Raw genomic sequence first — 16,790 nt, forward strand, 5'->3', positions numbered from 1 at the left:
CATTTTTTAATAATTTTTTTTTTTTTTTTATAAAGTTCCAATTAGAAAAGCAATTTGGTAGAAAAGGGTGGTTTTGGTGGAGCGAACTCTCATTTTTCCCAAACAAAAAACATTATGGTCAAATTAATTAATTCAACAAAAGAAAACCGCACAATTACCATTTAACCGATCTCCAAATCACGTCCGTTTCGTAAGATCGATTAATCTTACAGGGACATTATAGTAATTAAACGAAGCGAATTTACGTTTTTAGCCCTCCATGGAAACTGAACTCTTCTGCGCATAGTTCTTCCACTGACTTACCTCACTTTGGGTTCATCACCACTCCATTTCATACACATTTCCTTCGGAGATCCCAAAGCCACAGCCACGAGGTATTCACTTTCTCATTCTTTCATCTCTATAAGAGCTGAATTCTTTCCTTGCTTTCATTTCTGGCTGCGATTTCGCGATTTCGTTCTGCTTCTGTGATTTTCTCTGTGTCGAGACCTCCCGGAGCTTTCATGGCGGCTGTTAGTTCGAGCGCTGTTGCTTTTAGTAAGGTTGGAATTGTTGGTAAATTTGAAGGCGGTGTTGATCGGAGAGCTGGTTCTGTTCAGCAATGGTCACCGATTTGTAGCGGAGCTGGATCGAATCAGCTTCGAGGTTGCTTTGGCCTACAGTTAAGATCGAAGAGCTCTTTTGCTTCTACAGGTATGATTGCTTGAGCCATTAGAGATGAGAGAAGGTGCATTCGTTATTTTTTTTTCATGGCGAGTGAGTGCCATTGCTTACGTCTTGGAACTATTGGATGTCGCGGTCTTAATTGTTCGAGTTTTTATGTTATCATTAGTCTTTGATGTCGACGAACTATACTTTTGGCGAAGTTATTCCTCTAAGGAACTGTGGATAATGCCTGTGGAATTACGATCTCGTATTCATAATGAACACGCAGGAATTAAAGCTCAGGTTGCTACAGCTGAACAAGCTAGCATTAAGGAAGGCCAGCAAGTAGAAGCGCCTGTGGCTATTGTGACCGGAGCCTCGAGAGGAATTGGAAAAGCCATCGCATTGAGTTTGGGAAAGGCGGGTTGTAAGGTATATCTCTTTTCTGTTTGCGTATGAAGCTCTATGGCTTATTTCTGGTTTAATATGTTGAATAGAATCGGACTTGAAAATACGATCCTTGCCTCCTTGGATGTAGTTCTTCTGCTAGCATTGACATTGGAGATGAAATATGGAAAATGTTTCTCTTATTACTTCCAGCTGTTTCATGGAGCTTTTTATTTTTCGCTGCATAAGCTGAAGTATTATTTTATCTGTTAAAACTATTAATTCTGAATTTTCATTCAAATAAAAAATTGTAGGTCCTGGTTAATTATGCTAGATCGTCAAAGGAGGCTGAGGAAGTTTCTAAAGAGGTAAATAATTCATGTATTGCAAGTCTCATCTCTTAAACTGCATTTAGGCGTTCCACAAATGTTGTAAAGCCTGATAGACCTTTAGGAGACTGTTTATCTAGAAGAATGCTCAAAAGATGCTGAAACGACTTGGAAATTTCTGCACAGTAATTACACTGTTGGAAAATCTGGTTACATCAATGAGTTAAGCATATTACACTTTTAGGTTCAATTACAAAGCTTAGCTCATGTCATGTCTTGGTTCAACTATTTTCATTCTATTGATTCTGTATCAAGGTTCAACACAGTTTTGAGAAGTCATCAGTTCTTTTCCTTTCTTATATAAAGGATAGGAACCGCTAAATTTGACTATAGAAAAGGGTGAAAGGTTATAGTCAGTAGCCTTTTAAGACTACTTTTTAATGATAAATTACAACCTGTTTACTAATTGAAGCCCCAATACTTATTTAATGACAAATTAATTAACCTATATAATAATTAACATATACAGTGATAATGAAAGCATGGTTCATTATACAAAAAAATAATTAACCTATATATTAATTAAGGCCTAATACTTATTTACTCTTCAAGTCCTATTGCAAGGCTCTCTAGATTTCACTATCCACGCACGAAACAGTTCTTTTTATTTACTCTTCAAGTCCTATTGCAAGGTTCTCTAGATTTCACTATCCACACACGAAACAGTTCTTTTACGACTGGGTATCATTCGGCTGGCTATTATTTTTCACTGACTTAATTCTTCTTGTTTGACCAAGTTTTTTTTTGGATTTTTTTTAACGTTCTACTTCTGCCTTCAGTTTAGTTAGGCTGATATGTAAGATCATTCTACTTTCTGAACCATTTGGTCATGGCCTTTCTACTCATTGTTCCGGAAGTAATAAAGTGCCAATGAATAATATTTGGACATCCATATTGTGCAATGATTCTATTTCACAAACCTGTGATATTGCCGCCCAATTCTGTCTGATGATAATGCTGACTTAATGATTTATTTTGAGAAGATGATTAAAATTGTCTCGTTATCGCAGATTGAGGGTTTTGGTGGGCAAGCTATTACTTTTGGTGGAGATATGTCAAAGGAGGCTGATGTGGATTCAATGATTAAGACAGTAAGCAACTTCTTTTTTCCTGACTTAACTAGTTTATGCATTTACTGTTTACTCATTTGCATGATTGTCATTTTTACAGGCCATTGATGCTTGGGGAACTGTTGATATATTGATCAACAATGCAGGTGTGTATAGATTCTTTAACACTATCCAGCTTCTTGGCTATTTAACTTGGTTACTTTTACGTTTACCCTATATTTCCATGGAATTCAGGAATTACTCGTGATGGCTTGTTGATGAGGATGAAGACATCTCAATGGCAGGAGGTGATTGACCTGAATCTCACCGGTGTATATCTCTGCACTCAGGTATGATTGCGTTGAAACTTTTGCCTTAACAAAGAGTTTGTGGTTGAAGCATATTGTTCCTGAAATAGAGTTTATTTCTTTTTGCAGGCAGCATCCAAAGTTATGATGAAAAAGAAGAAGGTAACCTCACACTTTATGTTTTCCAAATTTTCTATAGGCATAGAGCCAATAAATCTTCCGCAACTTAAGATGCAGTACACTTTTAACTTTTCCTCGTAATATCAGTAAATATTTACAGCCATAGCTACGAGTTCCACAGAACTTGAGTCTTAGACACTCAACTTTTTTTTCTAAGAGAAATACATTCCCAATTCTCTAATCAATTTTAATCAGTTTTGAGGTGGCATTGCACATCTTGCTGAAATTCAGATATTTTCTTCTGTCCAATTATAAACCCGCACTTTAAAAACGAGAAGGAAGAAATGAAATGTCCTACTCATTTTGAGAGTTTTATACAGGGTAGAATAATCAATATAGCATCAGTTGTTGGCCTCGTTGGAAATGTTGGGCAAGCGAACTACAGTGCTGCAAAGGCAGGGGTGATTGGTTTTACAAAGTCCGTTGCCAAGGAATATGCAAGCAGGAACATCAACGTGGGTTCCGCAATTTCCAACTTCTTTAATAACAATGATTTCCCATGCATAACTGCTAATTGACAATCCGAACCATCATAATGGTAACATTATTCCAGGTTAATGCTATTGCTCCTGGGTTTATTGCGTCGGACATGACTGCCAAGCTTGGGCCAGAGATTGAGAAGAAAATTCTGAGCACCATCCCCTTGGGTAAGAGTCTAGGGAACAAATATTTGATTGTGTGTGTTGATTTTGTTGATTCATGGCCACATTTATCCAATTCCCTATTGTTTCAGCAAGATATGGCCAACCTGAAGAAGTCGCTGGACTCGTTGAATTCTTGGCACTCAACCCTGCTGCTAGTTACATTACAGGACAGGTCCAGAAAGTTCCATTTCATTTTTCTTGTTTTCTAAAAGTAGTTCTTCAAGAAATAACAATATTCATTTCCTTTATGAATTCACAAAGTGCGAGTACCTTCTTCATTTCATCTCGATGTTTGTTTGTTTGTTCGTTCTGCAGGTTCTTACCATCGATGGTGGGATGGTTATGTAGGTGGGGGCTGCTCATAAGAGAAGAGATAGTTCAGAGTTTATAATATAAGTGGCCCTGGGATTGCGGATTTTTTTTTCACCAGATATGACCATATACTTATTTACTATGGTTTTCGGATTCCCTTGTCAAACGATACATGTTATTGTTTTCCCACTTTTTGCCCCTTTTTCGAGTTCCAATTATACTTGCGGTTTCCAAACTTTTCTTTTAGAGGAGAAATGATTAGAAATTTAGTTAAAATTTGATACTTTAAAACGGTGGGTGGGGTAATCTAAATTTTCGTTCCAAGCCACCGTTGCAAAACACAAACTTCTTAAACTCACGTCATTCCAAACTTAGGTTTTTTTTTTTCCCTCCAACTCTAACTATTTAAATTTTAGATTTGATCCTTCAAACTTTAAATTTTTTACGCTTAGGCTTAACATTCTCGACCTAACGGCCAAATACCCCTTTAAAGAAATTTCTACTCCGATATCAATTATAAAAGTTTTAAAATATCAAGGATATAATATTGTAATTTTTAAAAATAGAGTATTAGATAATGTCCATATGTGTGTTGTGTGCAGTATGGAACCAAAAAAAAATGTAGACTGAAGTGCTGATGTTTTCCATCAGTTTGGATTCGATCTCTCTCTAAATCGATCCATTCGTGTCGTAAGTGGAAGCAAAATTCCCTTTAGGTTGTGCTTCTTGAATGACACGTCAGCAGTGCCCAGCTAATATCGGCATTTTCTTATTCATTTTATGCACATATGTCATCATCAGGTGTTAATATTAATACTATTATGTAGCTATAGTATTAATTTTTTTGTTCCAACTCCATTGTGGTCACGTGAGGAGCGGGGCCTATTGAATTGTTATATCGTTTCAAAATAAGTACAAGATAGGATAATAGTGAATTATTAGAATAAAATAAAGATTTTATTAGCGGATGTATATTAGTAAATAGTTAATAAATCGGCTAGATTTGGGGTCGGTGGAAGGTGTGAAGAATTTTGTAAAAGGATTTTCTTATAAGAGGGCTTTGGGAGAGTTTAGCCGTCTCGAAAGGTTAGGGTTACTTTCTTTTGATATTCTAGAATATATATCATATATTTTCATATTTGGTTGTTTTTAAATTGTTCTTGAGTTGGTCCTTTGTTCTTACAATAATCCTTGTGAGATGGGAATCCTAACACGATATTTCTTCCAATCTCACCAAACAAGTTTGATCCCTGACTGTAAAGATGGGCATTAGATTCTCTATCCACTTTTTGTGGGGTTGGCTACTTACCTATTTGTCCCTAAAACAATATTATACACTTTCTCTCTATCATTTCAAACCCAATCTTTATTTTGATTCTTTTTTATTCTTAATATTTAATTTAGTTCCTATATTTTATCATAGGTTTCAACGCATTTTGTCCTTGATGTCTGAATCCCAAAAAATAATGATAAAATAATTAAGAAAAAAACTCTACTTTTTTGGACCATCCAGAAACTAACATAAACTTTGAAGTTAGTTTTGAAAACTAAATATGTAAGGTATGAGTTGGTACAAAAAGTTGTTTTCTCCCTTCACCAAAAGGAAATGAGAGCTCAATCAACATCTGATAGTTAAAAGAGATGGCATACAATTAAAGAAAGGAACAACCAACTTGCAATCTCAACCATAACTCACTAATGAGTAGTTATGGTTGCTTTTGTCTTGTCCTTGGGATGGGTAAAAAATTTCATTGAATCACATTCTCATATTGTTCTTTAAATTCTTGTTCATAACAGTAAATGTAAATGAAACTAATTACAGGATAAAAGAGAACGGACAATTCAATCCAAGAACACATATAAATGAAGCAAAACATTAAAAGACTTGTAAGTTTAGTCGAATGAATTGAGTAATACAATCAATACCCAGATTCATAAAAAACTTGTCCTTTTGTGTTTTGCTTATTGATGCAAGTTCTATGTACACTCTGTTAACATCAAGTGACTAGAGAACCAAAAGTTTTGTTCTTCTGACTTGCCCTCTTGCAGCTGATTGGATCTTCAACAGCGAGACCTTGTGCGCCAAAACAGAAGTACTGGTTCATCAACATCTTTCTGTTGAAGGAATCTTGTCTGAATTTTGTGACTGGCACTTTCTTGTTTGAGCAAGAGACTCCACCAATGCCCGTCGTTTCTTGGTAATCCTGCATTGACATTGGAGAAGACAGGGGTGACCCTGAAAAGGGGCTCAAAGGTGATCGGGCTGGATTGGCTAACTTCGGCGTTGCTTGGATTACACCGTGCATCAATCCAGCAGCAAACCTTTTCTTGGTTGATGGGCTTGGAGGAATGTTCATGACTGGAGCTGTAATTGTTCTTCTGTTGTGTGGAAGGCATGAATTGGTTGAATATTGATGTCTAAGTGAGACTGATTTGGGTTGTGAAGTTCTTGATATATCAAACATCCCTGAACTATAATCATCTATACAATCTGTTCTGGTTGGCCTTTTCTCTTTACTCTTAGGCCATTGTAGGAAGAACTTTAGGCGTTTCACTGTAGAGATTGACTTATTGTCTGATGAATCCACTGAATCACACTCGCCATTGTCAACCGAGTGTAATTCGAAGTCCTCATCCACTTGACTACGAGTAAGATCAGACACATTTTCAATACCTGTGTACAAGAATATCTCTGCATCTGGAATTCTGAAGGAAGTTCCAGGACTGCTTCCAATGCCTTGCGTTTTCATATGGGAAAATAAAGCATTTGTTGCCATATAATCACTATGATTCGAGATCCCTCCAGCTGAAACAAATTGCTTAATAAGAATATCTAAAGACGGCGATTTTGGCTGTTGTTTGAGAAGTTCAAGTGGGGTGAAGCCATCCTCATCAGTAATGTTCAAGTTTATTGATGGCACAGACATAAGCAGCTCTACAAGGTCACACTGAACATTCTCAGTCACCGCCAAATGAAGTGCAGTTTTTCCATCATTGTTCCTGAGGTTGATGATCTCCTGCACATTCAACAACTTTCCGTGTAACAGATGCTTCATGAGCTCAATCTGCCTGTCTAATCTTCTAAAGCCAGGGGTTTTGAAACCAGCCACAGCTAAATGAAGAAAAGTGTCTCCATAATAGTTTGACATAGATGTTAGGGAGGGGGATTCATTGATCAGAAACTCCACCACAGCTAAGTGACCTCTGTATGCAGCCACATGCAATGAAGTGTTTCCTTGGCCATCAGTGTTTGTGATGATATCAAAGGAATCAACAAGATTCTTCACTACCTGCAAGCACATTGCAGTTACCATTTTGTTAACTACCTCCACGGGCAGAATGAGATAGAAGTTTTGTGAGGGAGAAAAAAATTAGTTTGCAGATCAAGAAGCACCTCGAAACCTCGTACTTAGGTCATTCGAAGTGCCAGTAAGAGATTTAAGGCAATCCAACACAATCGTATAAAAATTTCAAACAAAGACAATCAACCATCCATGGAAATGACACGACAAGAACAAAAGGAACAAGATTTTTCAGAAATTTTATGGAACTAAAGAAGCATAAATAAAAAACCAAGATCTGACCTCAATCTGTCCTCTTCCAGCAGCTGTATGGAGGATGGTAGATCCTTGAGAATCCCTGTAAATCAGAACATCAGGACAATCCCCAATTAACTCTCTCATCATCACCAAATTGCCTCCTCTGGCAGCACAATGAATAGCTCTATTGATCATTTCCCATCTGAAGGCCAAAGGCATTTCCATTTCACTTTCATCCAATGCTTCCTCCATTGTCCCCTCTTCACTGCCTGGCCAACACCTTAAAGAAAGAGCAAAATCAAGCAAAAGCCTAAAAACCTCACAGTTCTTACTCCTAGCTGCAGCATATAAAATGTCAGTAACTCCATACTCTCCTTCTCCAAAAACAAGAAGAGGGTCTTTCTCCAGTAATTCCATTACAAAATCTAAATCCCCAGCTGAAGCAGCTGTGTACAAAAGCCAACCGCCATAGCCAGCACGAATAAGAGAATTTCTACCCCCTTTCAATTCTCCTTCTAGGAGGAGTTTCTTAGCAACATAAGAACGGCATTTTGCTACATCTTCAAACTGAGCTTCATCATCCCACACAGTTTCAAGGCGGCGAATACGGCGGAGAGATGTGAGTTTAATAAGGAGATTTGTGTCTAAATGAAGAAGCTCTCTAACGACGTCGTAAAACCCATTGGCGGACGCCCAATCAATCGGCGTAGCATACCACCATTGCTCCCCTGTACTCTCCCACCGAAGAGGGAAGAACAAGGGAGGCATTTTTACCCAAAACCCACCTGAAAATTTGTGAGATAGAAAGTAAAATCGAAGAAAGAAACAGAACCAGAAAGTGAAATTTTCAGATGAACACAAAAAAAGACCCAAATATGGAATCTGTTTCCAAAAGGGGAGAAAGATATCTGAATCAGTAGCAATCTTGGGAAAAGTGAATCAGACTCAAATAAGCATCAAGAAGAAGATGAAAAAGGAACGACCCATTAAAATAGCAAGTAAAACAAAGGGAATGGAGTACTTGACGGAGAAAAGGATGAATCCAAGAAGCTTAAGAAATGACGAAGATAGGAGAATTTCGCAGTGTGTAGAAAGAGACTAACAAACAAAAAGAAGTGAATGTGAGAGTTTATTTTGGTGGGAAATTGAAGAATAAAGATAATAATGCCTCGAATTCCTTTGAAGAATCCCCTGCCTCGTGACGGTGAGCAGTAAATTAAACACAAAATAAAGTGAAAGGTTTCAACTGTTCAACGGCCTCTGTTGATGAAGACAAACAGACAGCTACCAGAAACCAACAATCATTCAAAAAAATTAAGAACAATCTTTTCTTTTAATTTGTTGGGTTTTTTTTGCTCTGGGTGTTGTTGAATCATTCATGCATGTTTTGAGAAGAGAATTTAAATCTGAAGCGAGTGGGTAGTGCTAATTTAAGCTTCAGTAGAGAAAAATGGAGTAGGGTGGGTCAGCTATGTTCTTAGTTGCTTCCTAGGGATTAGATCTCACTCTAATGGCATTTTGTGATGAGAAGAATGGTTCGCATCTATTTTCATGATTTGTAAAAGAAAAATAAATAAAGAGACCCTGTGAGTAATAAAGGGTGTTCATCCATTCATAGTTCTAGTCAAACACTACCAGAGACGTGGATTCTTCAAACATCACACATTAGACCATCAATGGAATTTATAAAACTTATAAAGATAGAAAAACAATAGAATGATAGATTGTTCGAATCTTATGAGAAAAAAGAAAGCATGAACTTTTAAAACAGCCTCGACCTCCAAATGAAGATTCTTAAAATTGCCGAATTTGATTCAATCTAGAAAGGATAAATACTTGCTTTTCAACAACAAGAACATCGTTTTAAGAGAGTAGTAAAACTCAATGGAATTTCAAGCATTTTACATCAAAACCATAGTTTTTTCTTGAATTAAAAGAAGTGTTAAAATAGAAAGTCACAAATCACAAGTTACATACACCTACAAGCTCCTAAGCATGTGCTAATTATTATTATTACTAGTGTCTCTCTTTTTGTAGTGTAATAAAAAGTGAAAACTAATTTGTATTTTTTTTTTAAGAAAAGAACTGCAAGAATTCAGGATTGAACTTTATGATTGTATGTGTTTTTTTCACTTTACAAAAGCTGTCTATATTTTGATTGTTGATATCCGTAGAGGTAAAATAGCAAAAAAGAAAAAGGGGAAAAAAATAAACAAAAAAGGTATTCAGTCCCACTCTGCAATTATTTGATTCTCACAATCTTTCCCAAAAGTTTATGTAAACTATGATTCCTTCTCACCCACAAATGAAAACAATTTTGGTAGATATTAATTTATAAATAAATCAGAATTTTCATTCCTTTCAAAGTTCATGATTCACGATAACAAGAGTTTAACTCGTCTAAAATTTAAATATTCTAATAAGGTTTGTGGTTCGAACTTTTCTTAAAAAGATTATGATTCATAATATAGTCGTTGAATATAAATACCCTTTTACTTGTTCCATTTTATAGTGAAAGCATGAGGATCAAATCTTAAGCAACTGTTGTAATCTAGAACTTTTTGTTCTCATTCATGTGTGTGTGTGTATATATATATATATATATTAACCTTTTCATTTAGATTCATCACGTGAATATTTTGTTTTGCTTTTTTTGAAAGGAAAACATATGATAAAGACTAAAGAAGGGGTAAGTGTAGCACATGGCTGAGTTGATTTCTGCGGCACTTGATCCAGAGCTTTGACACACTTTCTATGTCTTTTTCTGAGGTCTTTCATTTAAAATAAAATAATAATAATAATAATAATATCATTTTTTTAAAAAAAAATATTTTTAACTGACTACTAGAGACTTATCACATGATTTTAATTTCTAAAAAAAAAAAAGTAAACCAAGCCATTCAAGAAGAGAGAAAAAACCGATACACCTTAAATAGAATCTTATTCTCAATCAATAACCGTTCTATTAACATAAATGCTTAGATATTGTTATGTTTAAATTCCCTATTTTTTATTTGTAATAAATATTTTTCTAAGACATGTTAGTATGTGTTAGTTACCACTAAACTATGTTAATGTTGGATTTATATTCCTCATGGGGGTTAGAATTCATCTTTTCCTTTTAATTTACAATGTAATAAAAATAAAATTCTTTTCAAACATTGGTCAAATTTACCATCCTTGTGCCTAAAATAAAGGGTTATTGTTTAGGTTTGAAAAAAAGGTGTGAAAGGCAGAAAAAGAAGAGTAAAAAAGGAATACTAAGGCAATGAGACGCCAAATAAGGAAGGAAATAAGTTGGCAAACTTAAGACGCCAATGGTTATGGTTGCGGTTGTGGCTGCCCCTAATTTATGATCCTTCCTTTTCTCAACCTTTCTTTTTTTTCTTTCCCTTTCCTTATAAATTTCCACATCAAAACGTTCCCTCCGCCGCTGCACCTTTCTGAATCCTTCTTCCCAACAATAACAACACCCGTTCTTTTCTCTATATTCCCATGGCTACCGCCAACAGATGGTTAAAGCCCGAGGTTTTTTTTTTTTTTTTTTTCCTTTTCCTTTTCTGTAACTTTCTCTTTGGCTGCTGAGAAAAAACATGAAGAAAATAAGAAGTTTATCATTCAAAACTTGATAAATTCCTTGAATATATATGTTTGCAGGTGTATCCTCTCTTTGCTTCTGTTGGTGTGGCTGTTGGTATCTGTGTGATGCAGCTTGTTAGAAACATAACCACCAATCCTGAAGTCAGGTAAATATTTCCAAGTTCTAGGGAGAAAATATATATATATATATATATATATGATGTTCAATATAATGGAAAATGTAAATATTACGATCAAGAGAAGAGAAGAAAAGTGGTGTCCTGATTTGTTCTGAATGGAACATGACAGGGTTATCAAAGAGAGGAGAGCTGCTGGAGTGCTTGATAACTTTGAAGAAGGTGAGAAGTATGCAGAGCATGGACTTAGGAAGTTCCTCAGAACAAGACCTCCTCAGATTATGCCTTCCATCAACAAATTCTTCTCCGATCCAAACTAAATCAAATTCTGTTACTCACCTTTGAAATTAGTTGTAGATCGCCTGATGTATTTGTTGTCGATGTGTAAGTCGAGTCTTTTCAAATAATGAAGTGCTATTTAAACTGATGGTATATAGGCTTCTTCTGTTATGGCTGGAAGAAAAACAAATGAAGCACTACTCATATAGCATATCTGAGATGTAAGCTCAACTTTTTCTAAATCATGGAACGATCTGTCCTTATTTTTGAGAAGGAAAGTGTGTCCTCGAACTTCTTTCATCTGAGAAAAATAGTGAACATTCAAGATTTCAAACATCTGAATGTTGAGGGGATCTAAATTCCCTGCAAACAGTCTCTCAAAGATAAATAAGCACCTTACCCAAACGGCTGTTTCACCAGGCTAACATAATGATCCGCTAATAAGCTGTTAGTTCCAAAGATAAGTACTCAAATGCAATACGGAAAAAGTAAGAAACTGCTGATTCACTTGTGAAATAGCGACAATGGCATCACTTTTTACATTTATGTATGTCATAAGCATCTTCTGAAACATCCAATACTCACTATACAGGTGAGACAATATTGCCAATAATCCATATTGATATATACAGAGGGAGGATAACCTGTCAAAAATGCATAAGCAGAGTCTGTGCACAAAGGCTTACTTGTTTACATGGTTGGATTTAGAGTATGGATTACAAGTAAAGATGGAGTACTAAAACCAAGTCTCATTACCAAGGGGACTAAAGCCAAAACTCTTCTTTATGTTGCCATAATTGTGCACTTGCTCAGCTTACACCACGGTATATTGCACCAGGACGGAGATCATCCATATTATCGATGTTTCTACGGTATAATGCACCAGAACGGAGATCATCTATATTATCAATGTTTCTATACCCATCAAACTCCCGTAGGCTTGTCCAGCCTCGACGAGCTAAAAAATCTCGGTAATCTTCTTCAATGTAAAAGACTTTGTCTTCAGAATGTACCGGTAAGTGGTTAGATTCATCATAGAGGCAGATTTTAACAGCCACACCTGAAATTAGAAGTTCAACTGGTCTTACATGATGTACTGTACTTTGCCCAAAATGTGTCAGCTTAGTGCTACAATTTTTACAAGAATCGTAACCGTCAAGTAGAAACACAGAAAGAGGTACCTTCGTCAAGGTGAAGAGTGTAGTTTCCTAAAGGCATGTCCCTGTCCAGACTTCTGACAACCTGGTCCTCATCCTCTAACCAAAATGCACGTTTTGTTCTCAACCCGAATGCAGACTTGATTGCCTCCTTGATTGCCTCTGCGGTGCCATCAACACCAATTCTTCTGGTGTAATCCCCCCACTTCACTGATATTACTCTCCCGCCAAATGCCTGACTCTCCCCACCTGCCAGGAGGTAAATAGACAACTTGAAACTACTAAAGATTCAGAAACCACATGCATTACAAACAAAGATAGAAATGGTTGCTATATCAATTACAAAGTTATATATCCTCATATAAAGGGGACTTGCTCTAATATGATCAAAGTGATCGTCTCCAAAATACTACAGGCTTTGAATGGGTGAATCGTGAGGAGAATCTCAAAAAACAAAAGTGAGTTCGGCTTTGAAATAAAAATCATTCGACTGGAATGCACAAAGTCGAATCTCAATACCAAGATTGATAATGCATAAACGCAGGGCCTAAACCCTACAAACAAGATTATAGCTCATAATCTAGAAAACCATATCTTTTCCAAAACATTCAAAAATGTCAAATTCTGGATCCACAGTACTACCATTTCCAGGTGCCTCTCTCCAATTCCAAGGTGGAATGCCTGTTGCAGCAACTGCATCGGCTGCTGTGATGGCAAGGGGATGTCCATCGTGATCTAGTTGTCTTTCAAGATTGAGTGAAGGCCTGCCACCTGCTGCATGAATGGAAACTTAAAAGAGGTTTTTCTTTTCTTCTTTACATCAAGTAAGAACGTGGTACAAAAGTGAATAGCCACTGTAAAAGAAACATATACATAAATAAAAAAAGGAATACTTATTTACTATTATAATTGGAAGTTGTGAATTACATAAAAATAAACTCATACTAGAGGTCACACTTAATTCGTCAATATTACACTTTTGCGGTCCATAATATTTACAACATATCTTATCAATTTGAGGGCAGGGTTATTTAGACAAGATAAATGATGCGGTTGCACCAAGAAGAGACGGAACTAAATCTTCCAGGTGAACGGGAAATACAAGAAAAGAAACTCAGATGAAGTTGCAACTTGACGGTTCACTAATCTTAAAACCACTAATTAGGCCAAAGGAGCATTAATATAATATTTTCACTGGTAAGACAATGGTTTGTTTATAACTGGAGCAACACTTTCGGTCCTGTATGGTAGAAGTCTCGATTAGACATCGGGGAATGCAAGGGTGATGTAATATGTAAAACAGGCCTGAAGATTAGACAGTGGTGAGATAAAGACCTAATTGGCATTCCCCACACAGCTGCCCCAGTCAACAGGCTCCACAACAAGATGTTTTGAACATATTGTTGTAGACTGAGATTATGTCCTGGAGCTAGGAACCAATTGATACCTCACAGGAAATGAATTGCATCACATGTGACTTGCTCAATCAAGTCACGTTCTAAAACAGCTAATGGAGTTTATTCATTATCCATTCGAACTCTAGGAATCAGAATCAGAATATAACTATATTTTGTTATAGATACACATCCACCAGCTTTGTATGTTTTTACAGCCACTAATATGATTCTTCATGTGCAATCAATTCAGTACTTTCTTACTAGCACATCAGGAATTCAATGTTTGCACAAAGACATGATTAAAAAAAGAAGACAGAAAACCAACAAACCCAGGTTTTCACAAGCAATTTCATAACTATATGTGGTGCTTTTTAAAAAATCTCCCTCCACAATTAAACATAAAATCCACTAGGTGTACAAACGTTAATTAAACAACATGAGAAGAGTAAAATTGAAGGATTAATGATAGCAACAATCATTGGTCACAAAAAAAAAAAAAAAAAACTCGAGTTTCCATCAAGAGTGGCAAATATTTTATCAAGAAAAAGTAGGATTGCAATAACAACAAATAACAAGTATGTCGTACCTTCAACAGGTCCAAACGATAGACCATTATCCTCTATTCCTGCATTGGGATAAAATTACAATGCTCATCACAGTCCTCTTGTAACCCCAGAGCCAGACTAATCATAACCCTACTGCACCTACTATTTGTAGGTCATCTTACCTAACAGACTTCAAGAATGCAGACAGCAACAAAACAAACAATTCGAATTTTTTTACCCGTTTAGGGACAAATACAGAAAACAAAAATGATTCCCCACCCCCAAGACGAGTAAAAGCAGCCAAATAAGTAACCAGCTTTAATTTTATATTGTACTAACTTCAGATGGATATATATCTCATTTCCTTATCCAGATAACTCCATTCATACAGCTGAACCCTTTAGGAATGATAGCCCAGTACAACTATAGTTCATTTATCAGGACACTGCAGGTTAAATAATAAGTTTGCCAAGAATCATGACGGCGAACTATTGATATACAATGAATGAAGACCTAAAAATTGTGGCTAATGAATTCTCCCGAAATTTAAAATTTTGCAATCAGTTTTCTCACTTTTTGTGGCAATTGCTTCTTTTTTCTTCTTCTTCTTCTCAGAGAGCCAGATATTAGACTACCCCATTGACTCTCCTAAAACCAAGAACCAAAAGTTACCTTTATCTGAGAATTGCATATATGAATCAATCTTGGGTGGCGTGGGGCTTTTGTACTGTGTACTCTTGCTTCTTTCCTTCAATATTTCTTCAATCTCCTTGTAACACGACATCTTAGCAGAGCCACTTCCCCTGTCCTGATGCTTTGCTTTCTTGAACTCCTTAAGCAAGTTCCTCCACTTATCGGTACACATAGTCGGGGAGCGATCAAATCCCCTTTCCCTCATCTTAGCGGATATCTGCTCCCACAAATGCTTGTTGGATTTCGAGGTATTAAACAATCCATCCATCTCCCTACGTAGGGCAATTAAGCTTCGAGTCTCGTCTTGAACCCAAGTCTCCGCTCGCTTCTTAGGAGCCTTGACTTCATGATCCTCACCACTGCTATCACCAAGCATCATTTGGTGCTGCTGATGAGTCTGTTGTGGCTGTGGCTGTGGCTGATGTGGTTGAATATGGTGGTCGCCATTGGAGGCGACCTCGATCATCATATCTCTACTACCTTCTTCCTTGTAAATATCAATTGGGCGAGGCTTATCAGACAAGTACATAGTCTCTGATTGAAGGAATTGAGTGAAATTTGGGGAGAAGATAGGTCGAGCGTGGGGAGGATGAAGGGAGCAATGAGGCGACCAGCTTCAAATTTTCATTTCTGACTCTGTTGAGCTTTTTTCTCCGAAGGGTCCGTAAAGTGTCTGAGGGCTCAAGCCAAAGCCAAAGCTGCACTCAAAGACGAAGGTCGCGTGTGATGCCGGAGAAACAGGGGATAATTGTACGGATAAAAATATTTGAGGGAAAATTAGGAAATTTGTGAATTTTTTGCGACTCTCTTGAAATTCAAGATGAAATTTTACATTTTTGGATTGGGAATTTTAGTGTGGATTCAATTTTGGTTTTTGTGATTTGGTTGTAGATTCTTAAATTCCCATATATTTATTTGATCCTAAATTCAAATTTTTTATTTTATTTATGACAAATTTAATCTCTAAACTTTAATAATATAAATTATCTCTATTCATTATGTCAAGTTACTACCATAGACAATGATAAATTTTGGGTAGAAAAATGAATACTAAAACTAAATTTTTCTATATTTTTTACCTTATTTGATAAACTTTAAATTTAGATTATTCAATCTCTTATATTTTTATTTTAACTAAGGTTGTTATTTTCAAAGAAGTGCTGACTCGAAAAGTGTAGAAATCACTCTAAGACCTCAATTTTGACCTTGAATCCTCCTATTATAAATTAGATTGCCCATAAAGTATCTGTATTTCTTTAGATAGGAATATTTTACATTTTCTTTAATTTTGATTCTTGGACTTAAATAAGGAGCATAGTTTAAAGGGTCAATTAGAGTTATAACATTGGGCTCCAAATTAATTAAGAATATAGCAAAGGTTTAAAAAATTTGTAAATATGGCAAATTTTAACAATAAAGACAAAAATGCCCCTACATATACACTTTTAAACTTCTGCCGCTTCGTATTCTAATTTCAAGCAAACTTCTTCACATTTTCCTTCTGTTATTCTACTTTCTTCTTCTTTCTTCATATTTCGATTTGGTTTCCA

At 36.1% G+C, this 16,790-nt stretch overlaps 4 protein-coding genes across 6 annotated transcripts; 2 read left to right on the forward strand and 2 right to left on the reverse strand.

The window, feature by feature from the left end:
* The first annotated feature begins 283 nt into the window (after positions 1 to 283).
* LOC103487756 (3-oxoacyl-[acyl-carrier-protein] reductase 4) lies at positions 284 to 4,149 on the forward strand. The gene is made up of 11 exons (XM_008446205.3): positions 284 to 693; positions 935 to 1,077; positions 1,347 to 1,400; positions 2,432 to 2,512; positions 2,592 to 2,637; positions 2,726 to 2,820; positions 2,908 to 2,940; positions 3,279 to 3,413; positions 3,512 to 3,605; positions 3,692 to 3,774; positions 3,918 to 4,149. Exons 1-11 carry the CDS (start codon positions 504 to 506, stop codon positions 3,948 to 3,950), a joined length of 987 nt encoding a protein of 328 aa, XP_008444427.1. The 5' UTR covers positions 284 to 503; the 3' UTR covers positions 3,951 to 4,149.
* Positions 4,150 to 5,778: 1,629 nt separating this feature from the next.
* LOC103487754 (uncharacterized) lies at positions 5,779 to 9,038 on the reverse strand. Its single transcript, XM_008446202.3, has 2 exons — positions 7,499 to 9,038; positions 5,779 to 7,204 (listed from the first exon to the last, which is right to left on the reverse strand). Exons 1-2 carry the CDS (start codon positions 8,219 to 8,221, stop codon positions 5,912 to 5,914), a joined length of 2,016 nt encoding a protein of 671 aa, XP_008444424.1. The 5' UTR covers positions 8,222 to 9,038; the 3' UTR covers positions 5,779 to 5,911.
* Positions 9,039 to 10,558: 1,520 nt separating this feature from the next.
* Positions 10,559 to 11,721, forward strand: LOC107990723 (uncharacterized). The gene is made up of 3 exons (XM_051082462.1): positions 10,559 to 10,981; positions 11,111 to 11,199; positions 11,342 to 11,721. The coding sequence occupies exons 1-3, from the start codon at positions 10,949 to 10,951 to the stop codon at positions 11,487 to 11,489; spliced, it is 270 nt and encodes an 89-aa protein (XP_050938419.1). The 5' UTR covers positions 10,559 to 10,948; the 3' UTR covers positions 11,490 to 11,721.
* Positions 11,722 to 11,951: 230 nt separating this feature from the next.
* Positions 11,952 to 16,030, reverse strand: LOC103487753 (trihelix transcription factor GT-1-like). Of its 3 annotated transcripts, none has more exons than XM_008446197.3 (5): positions 15,220 to 16,030; positions 14,589 to 14,627; positions 13,248 to 13,379; positions 12,630 to 12,854; positions 11,952 to 12,508 (listed from the first exon to the last, which is right to left on the reverse strand). In XM_008446197.3, the coding sequence occupies exons 1-5, from the start codon at positions 15,767 to 15,769 to the stop codon at positions 12,258 to 12,260; spliced, it is 1,197 nt and encodes a 398-aa protein (XP_008444419.1). In that variant the 5' UTR covers positions 15,770 to 16,030; the 3' UTR covers positions 11,952 to 12,257. The 3 variants fall into 3 exon arrangements, with proteins under 3 accessions (XP_008444419.1, XP_008444421.1, XP_008444423.1); XM_008446199.3 differs by having other exon boundaries at positions 13,248 to 13,376; positions 15,220 to 16,028; XM_008446201.3 differs by lacking the exon at positions 14,589 to 14,627 and having other exon boundaries at positions 13,248 to 13,376.
* Positions 16,031 to 16,790: the final 760 nt, after the last annotated feature.

This window comes from Cucumis melo, chromosome 3, assembly GCF_025177605.1.
Source record: "Cucumis melo cultivar AY chromosome 3, USDA_Cmelo_AY_1.0, whole genome shotgun sequence".
NCBI lineage: Eukaryota > Viridiplantae > Streptophyta > Magnoliopsida > Cucurbitales > Cucurbitaceae > Cucumis > Cucumis melo.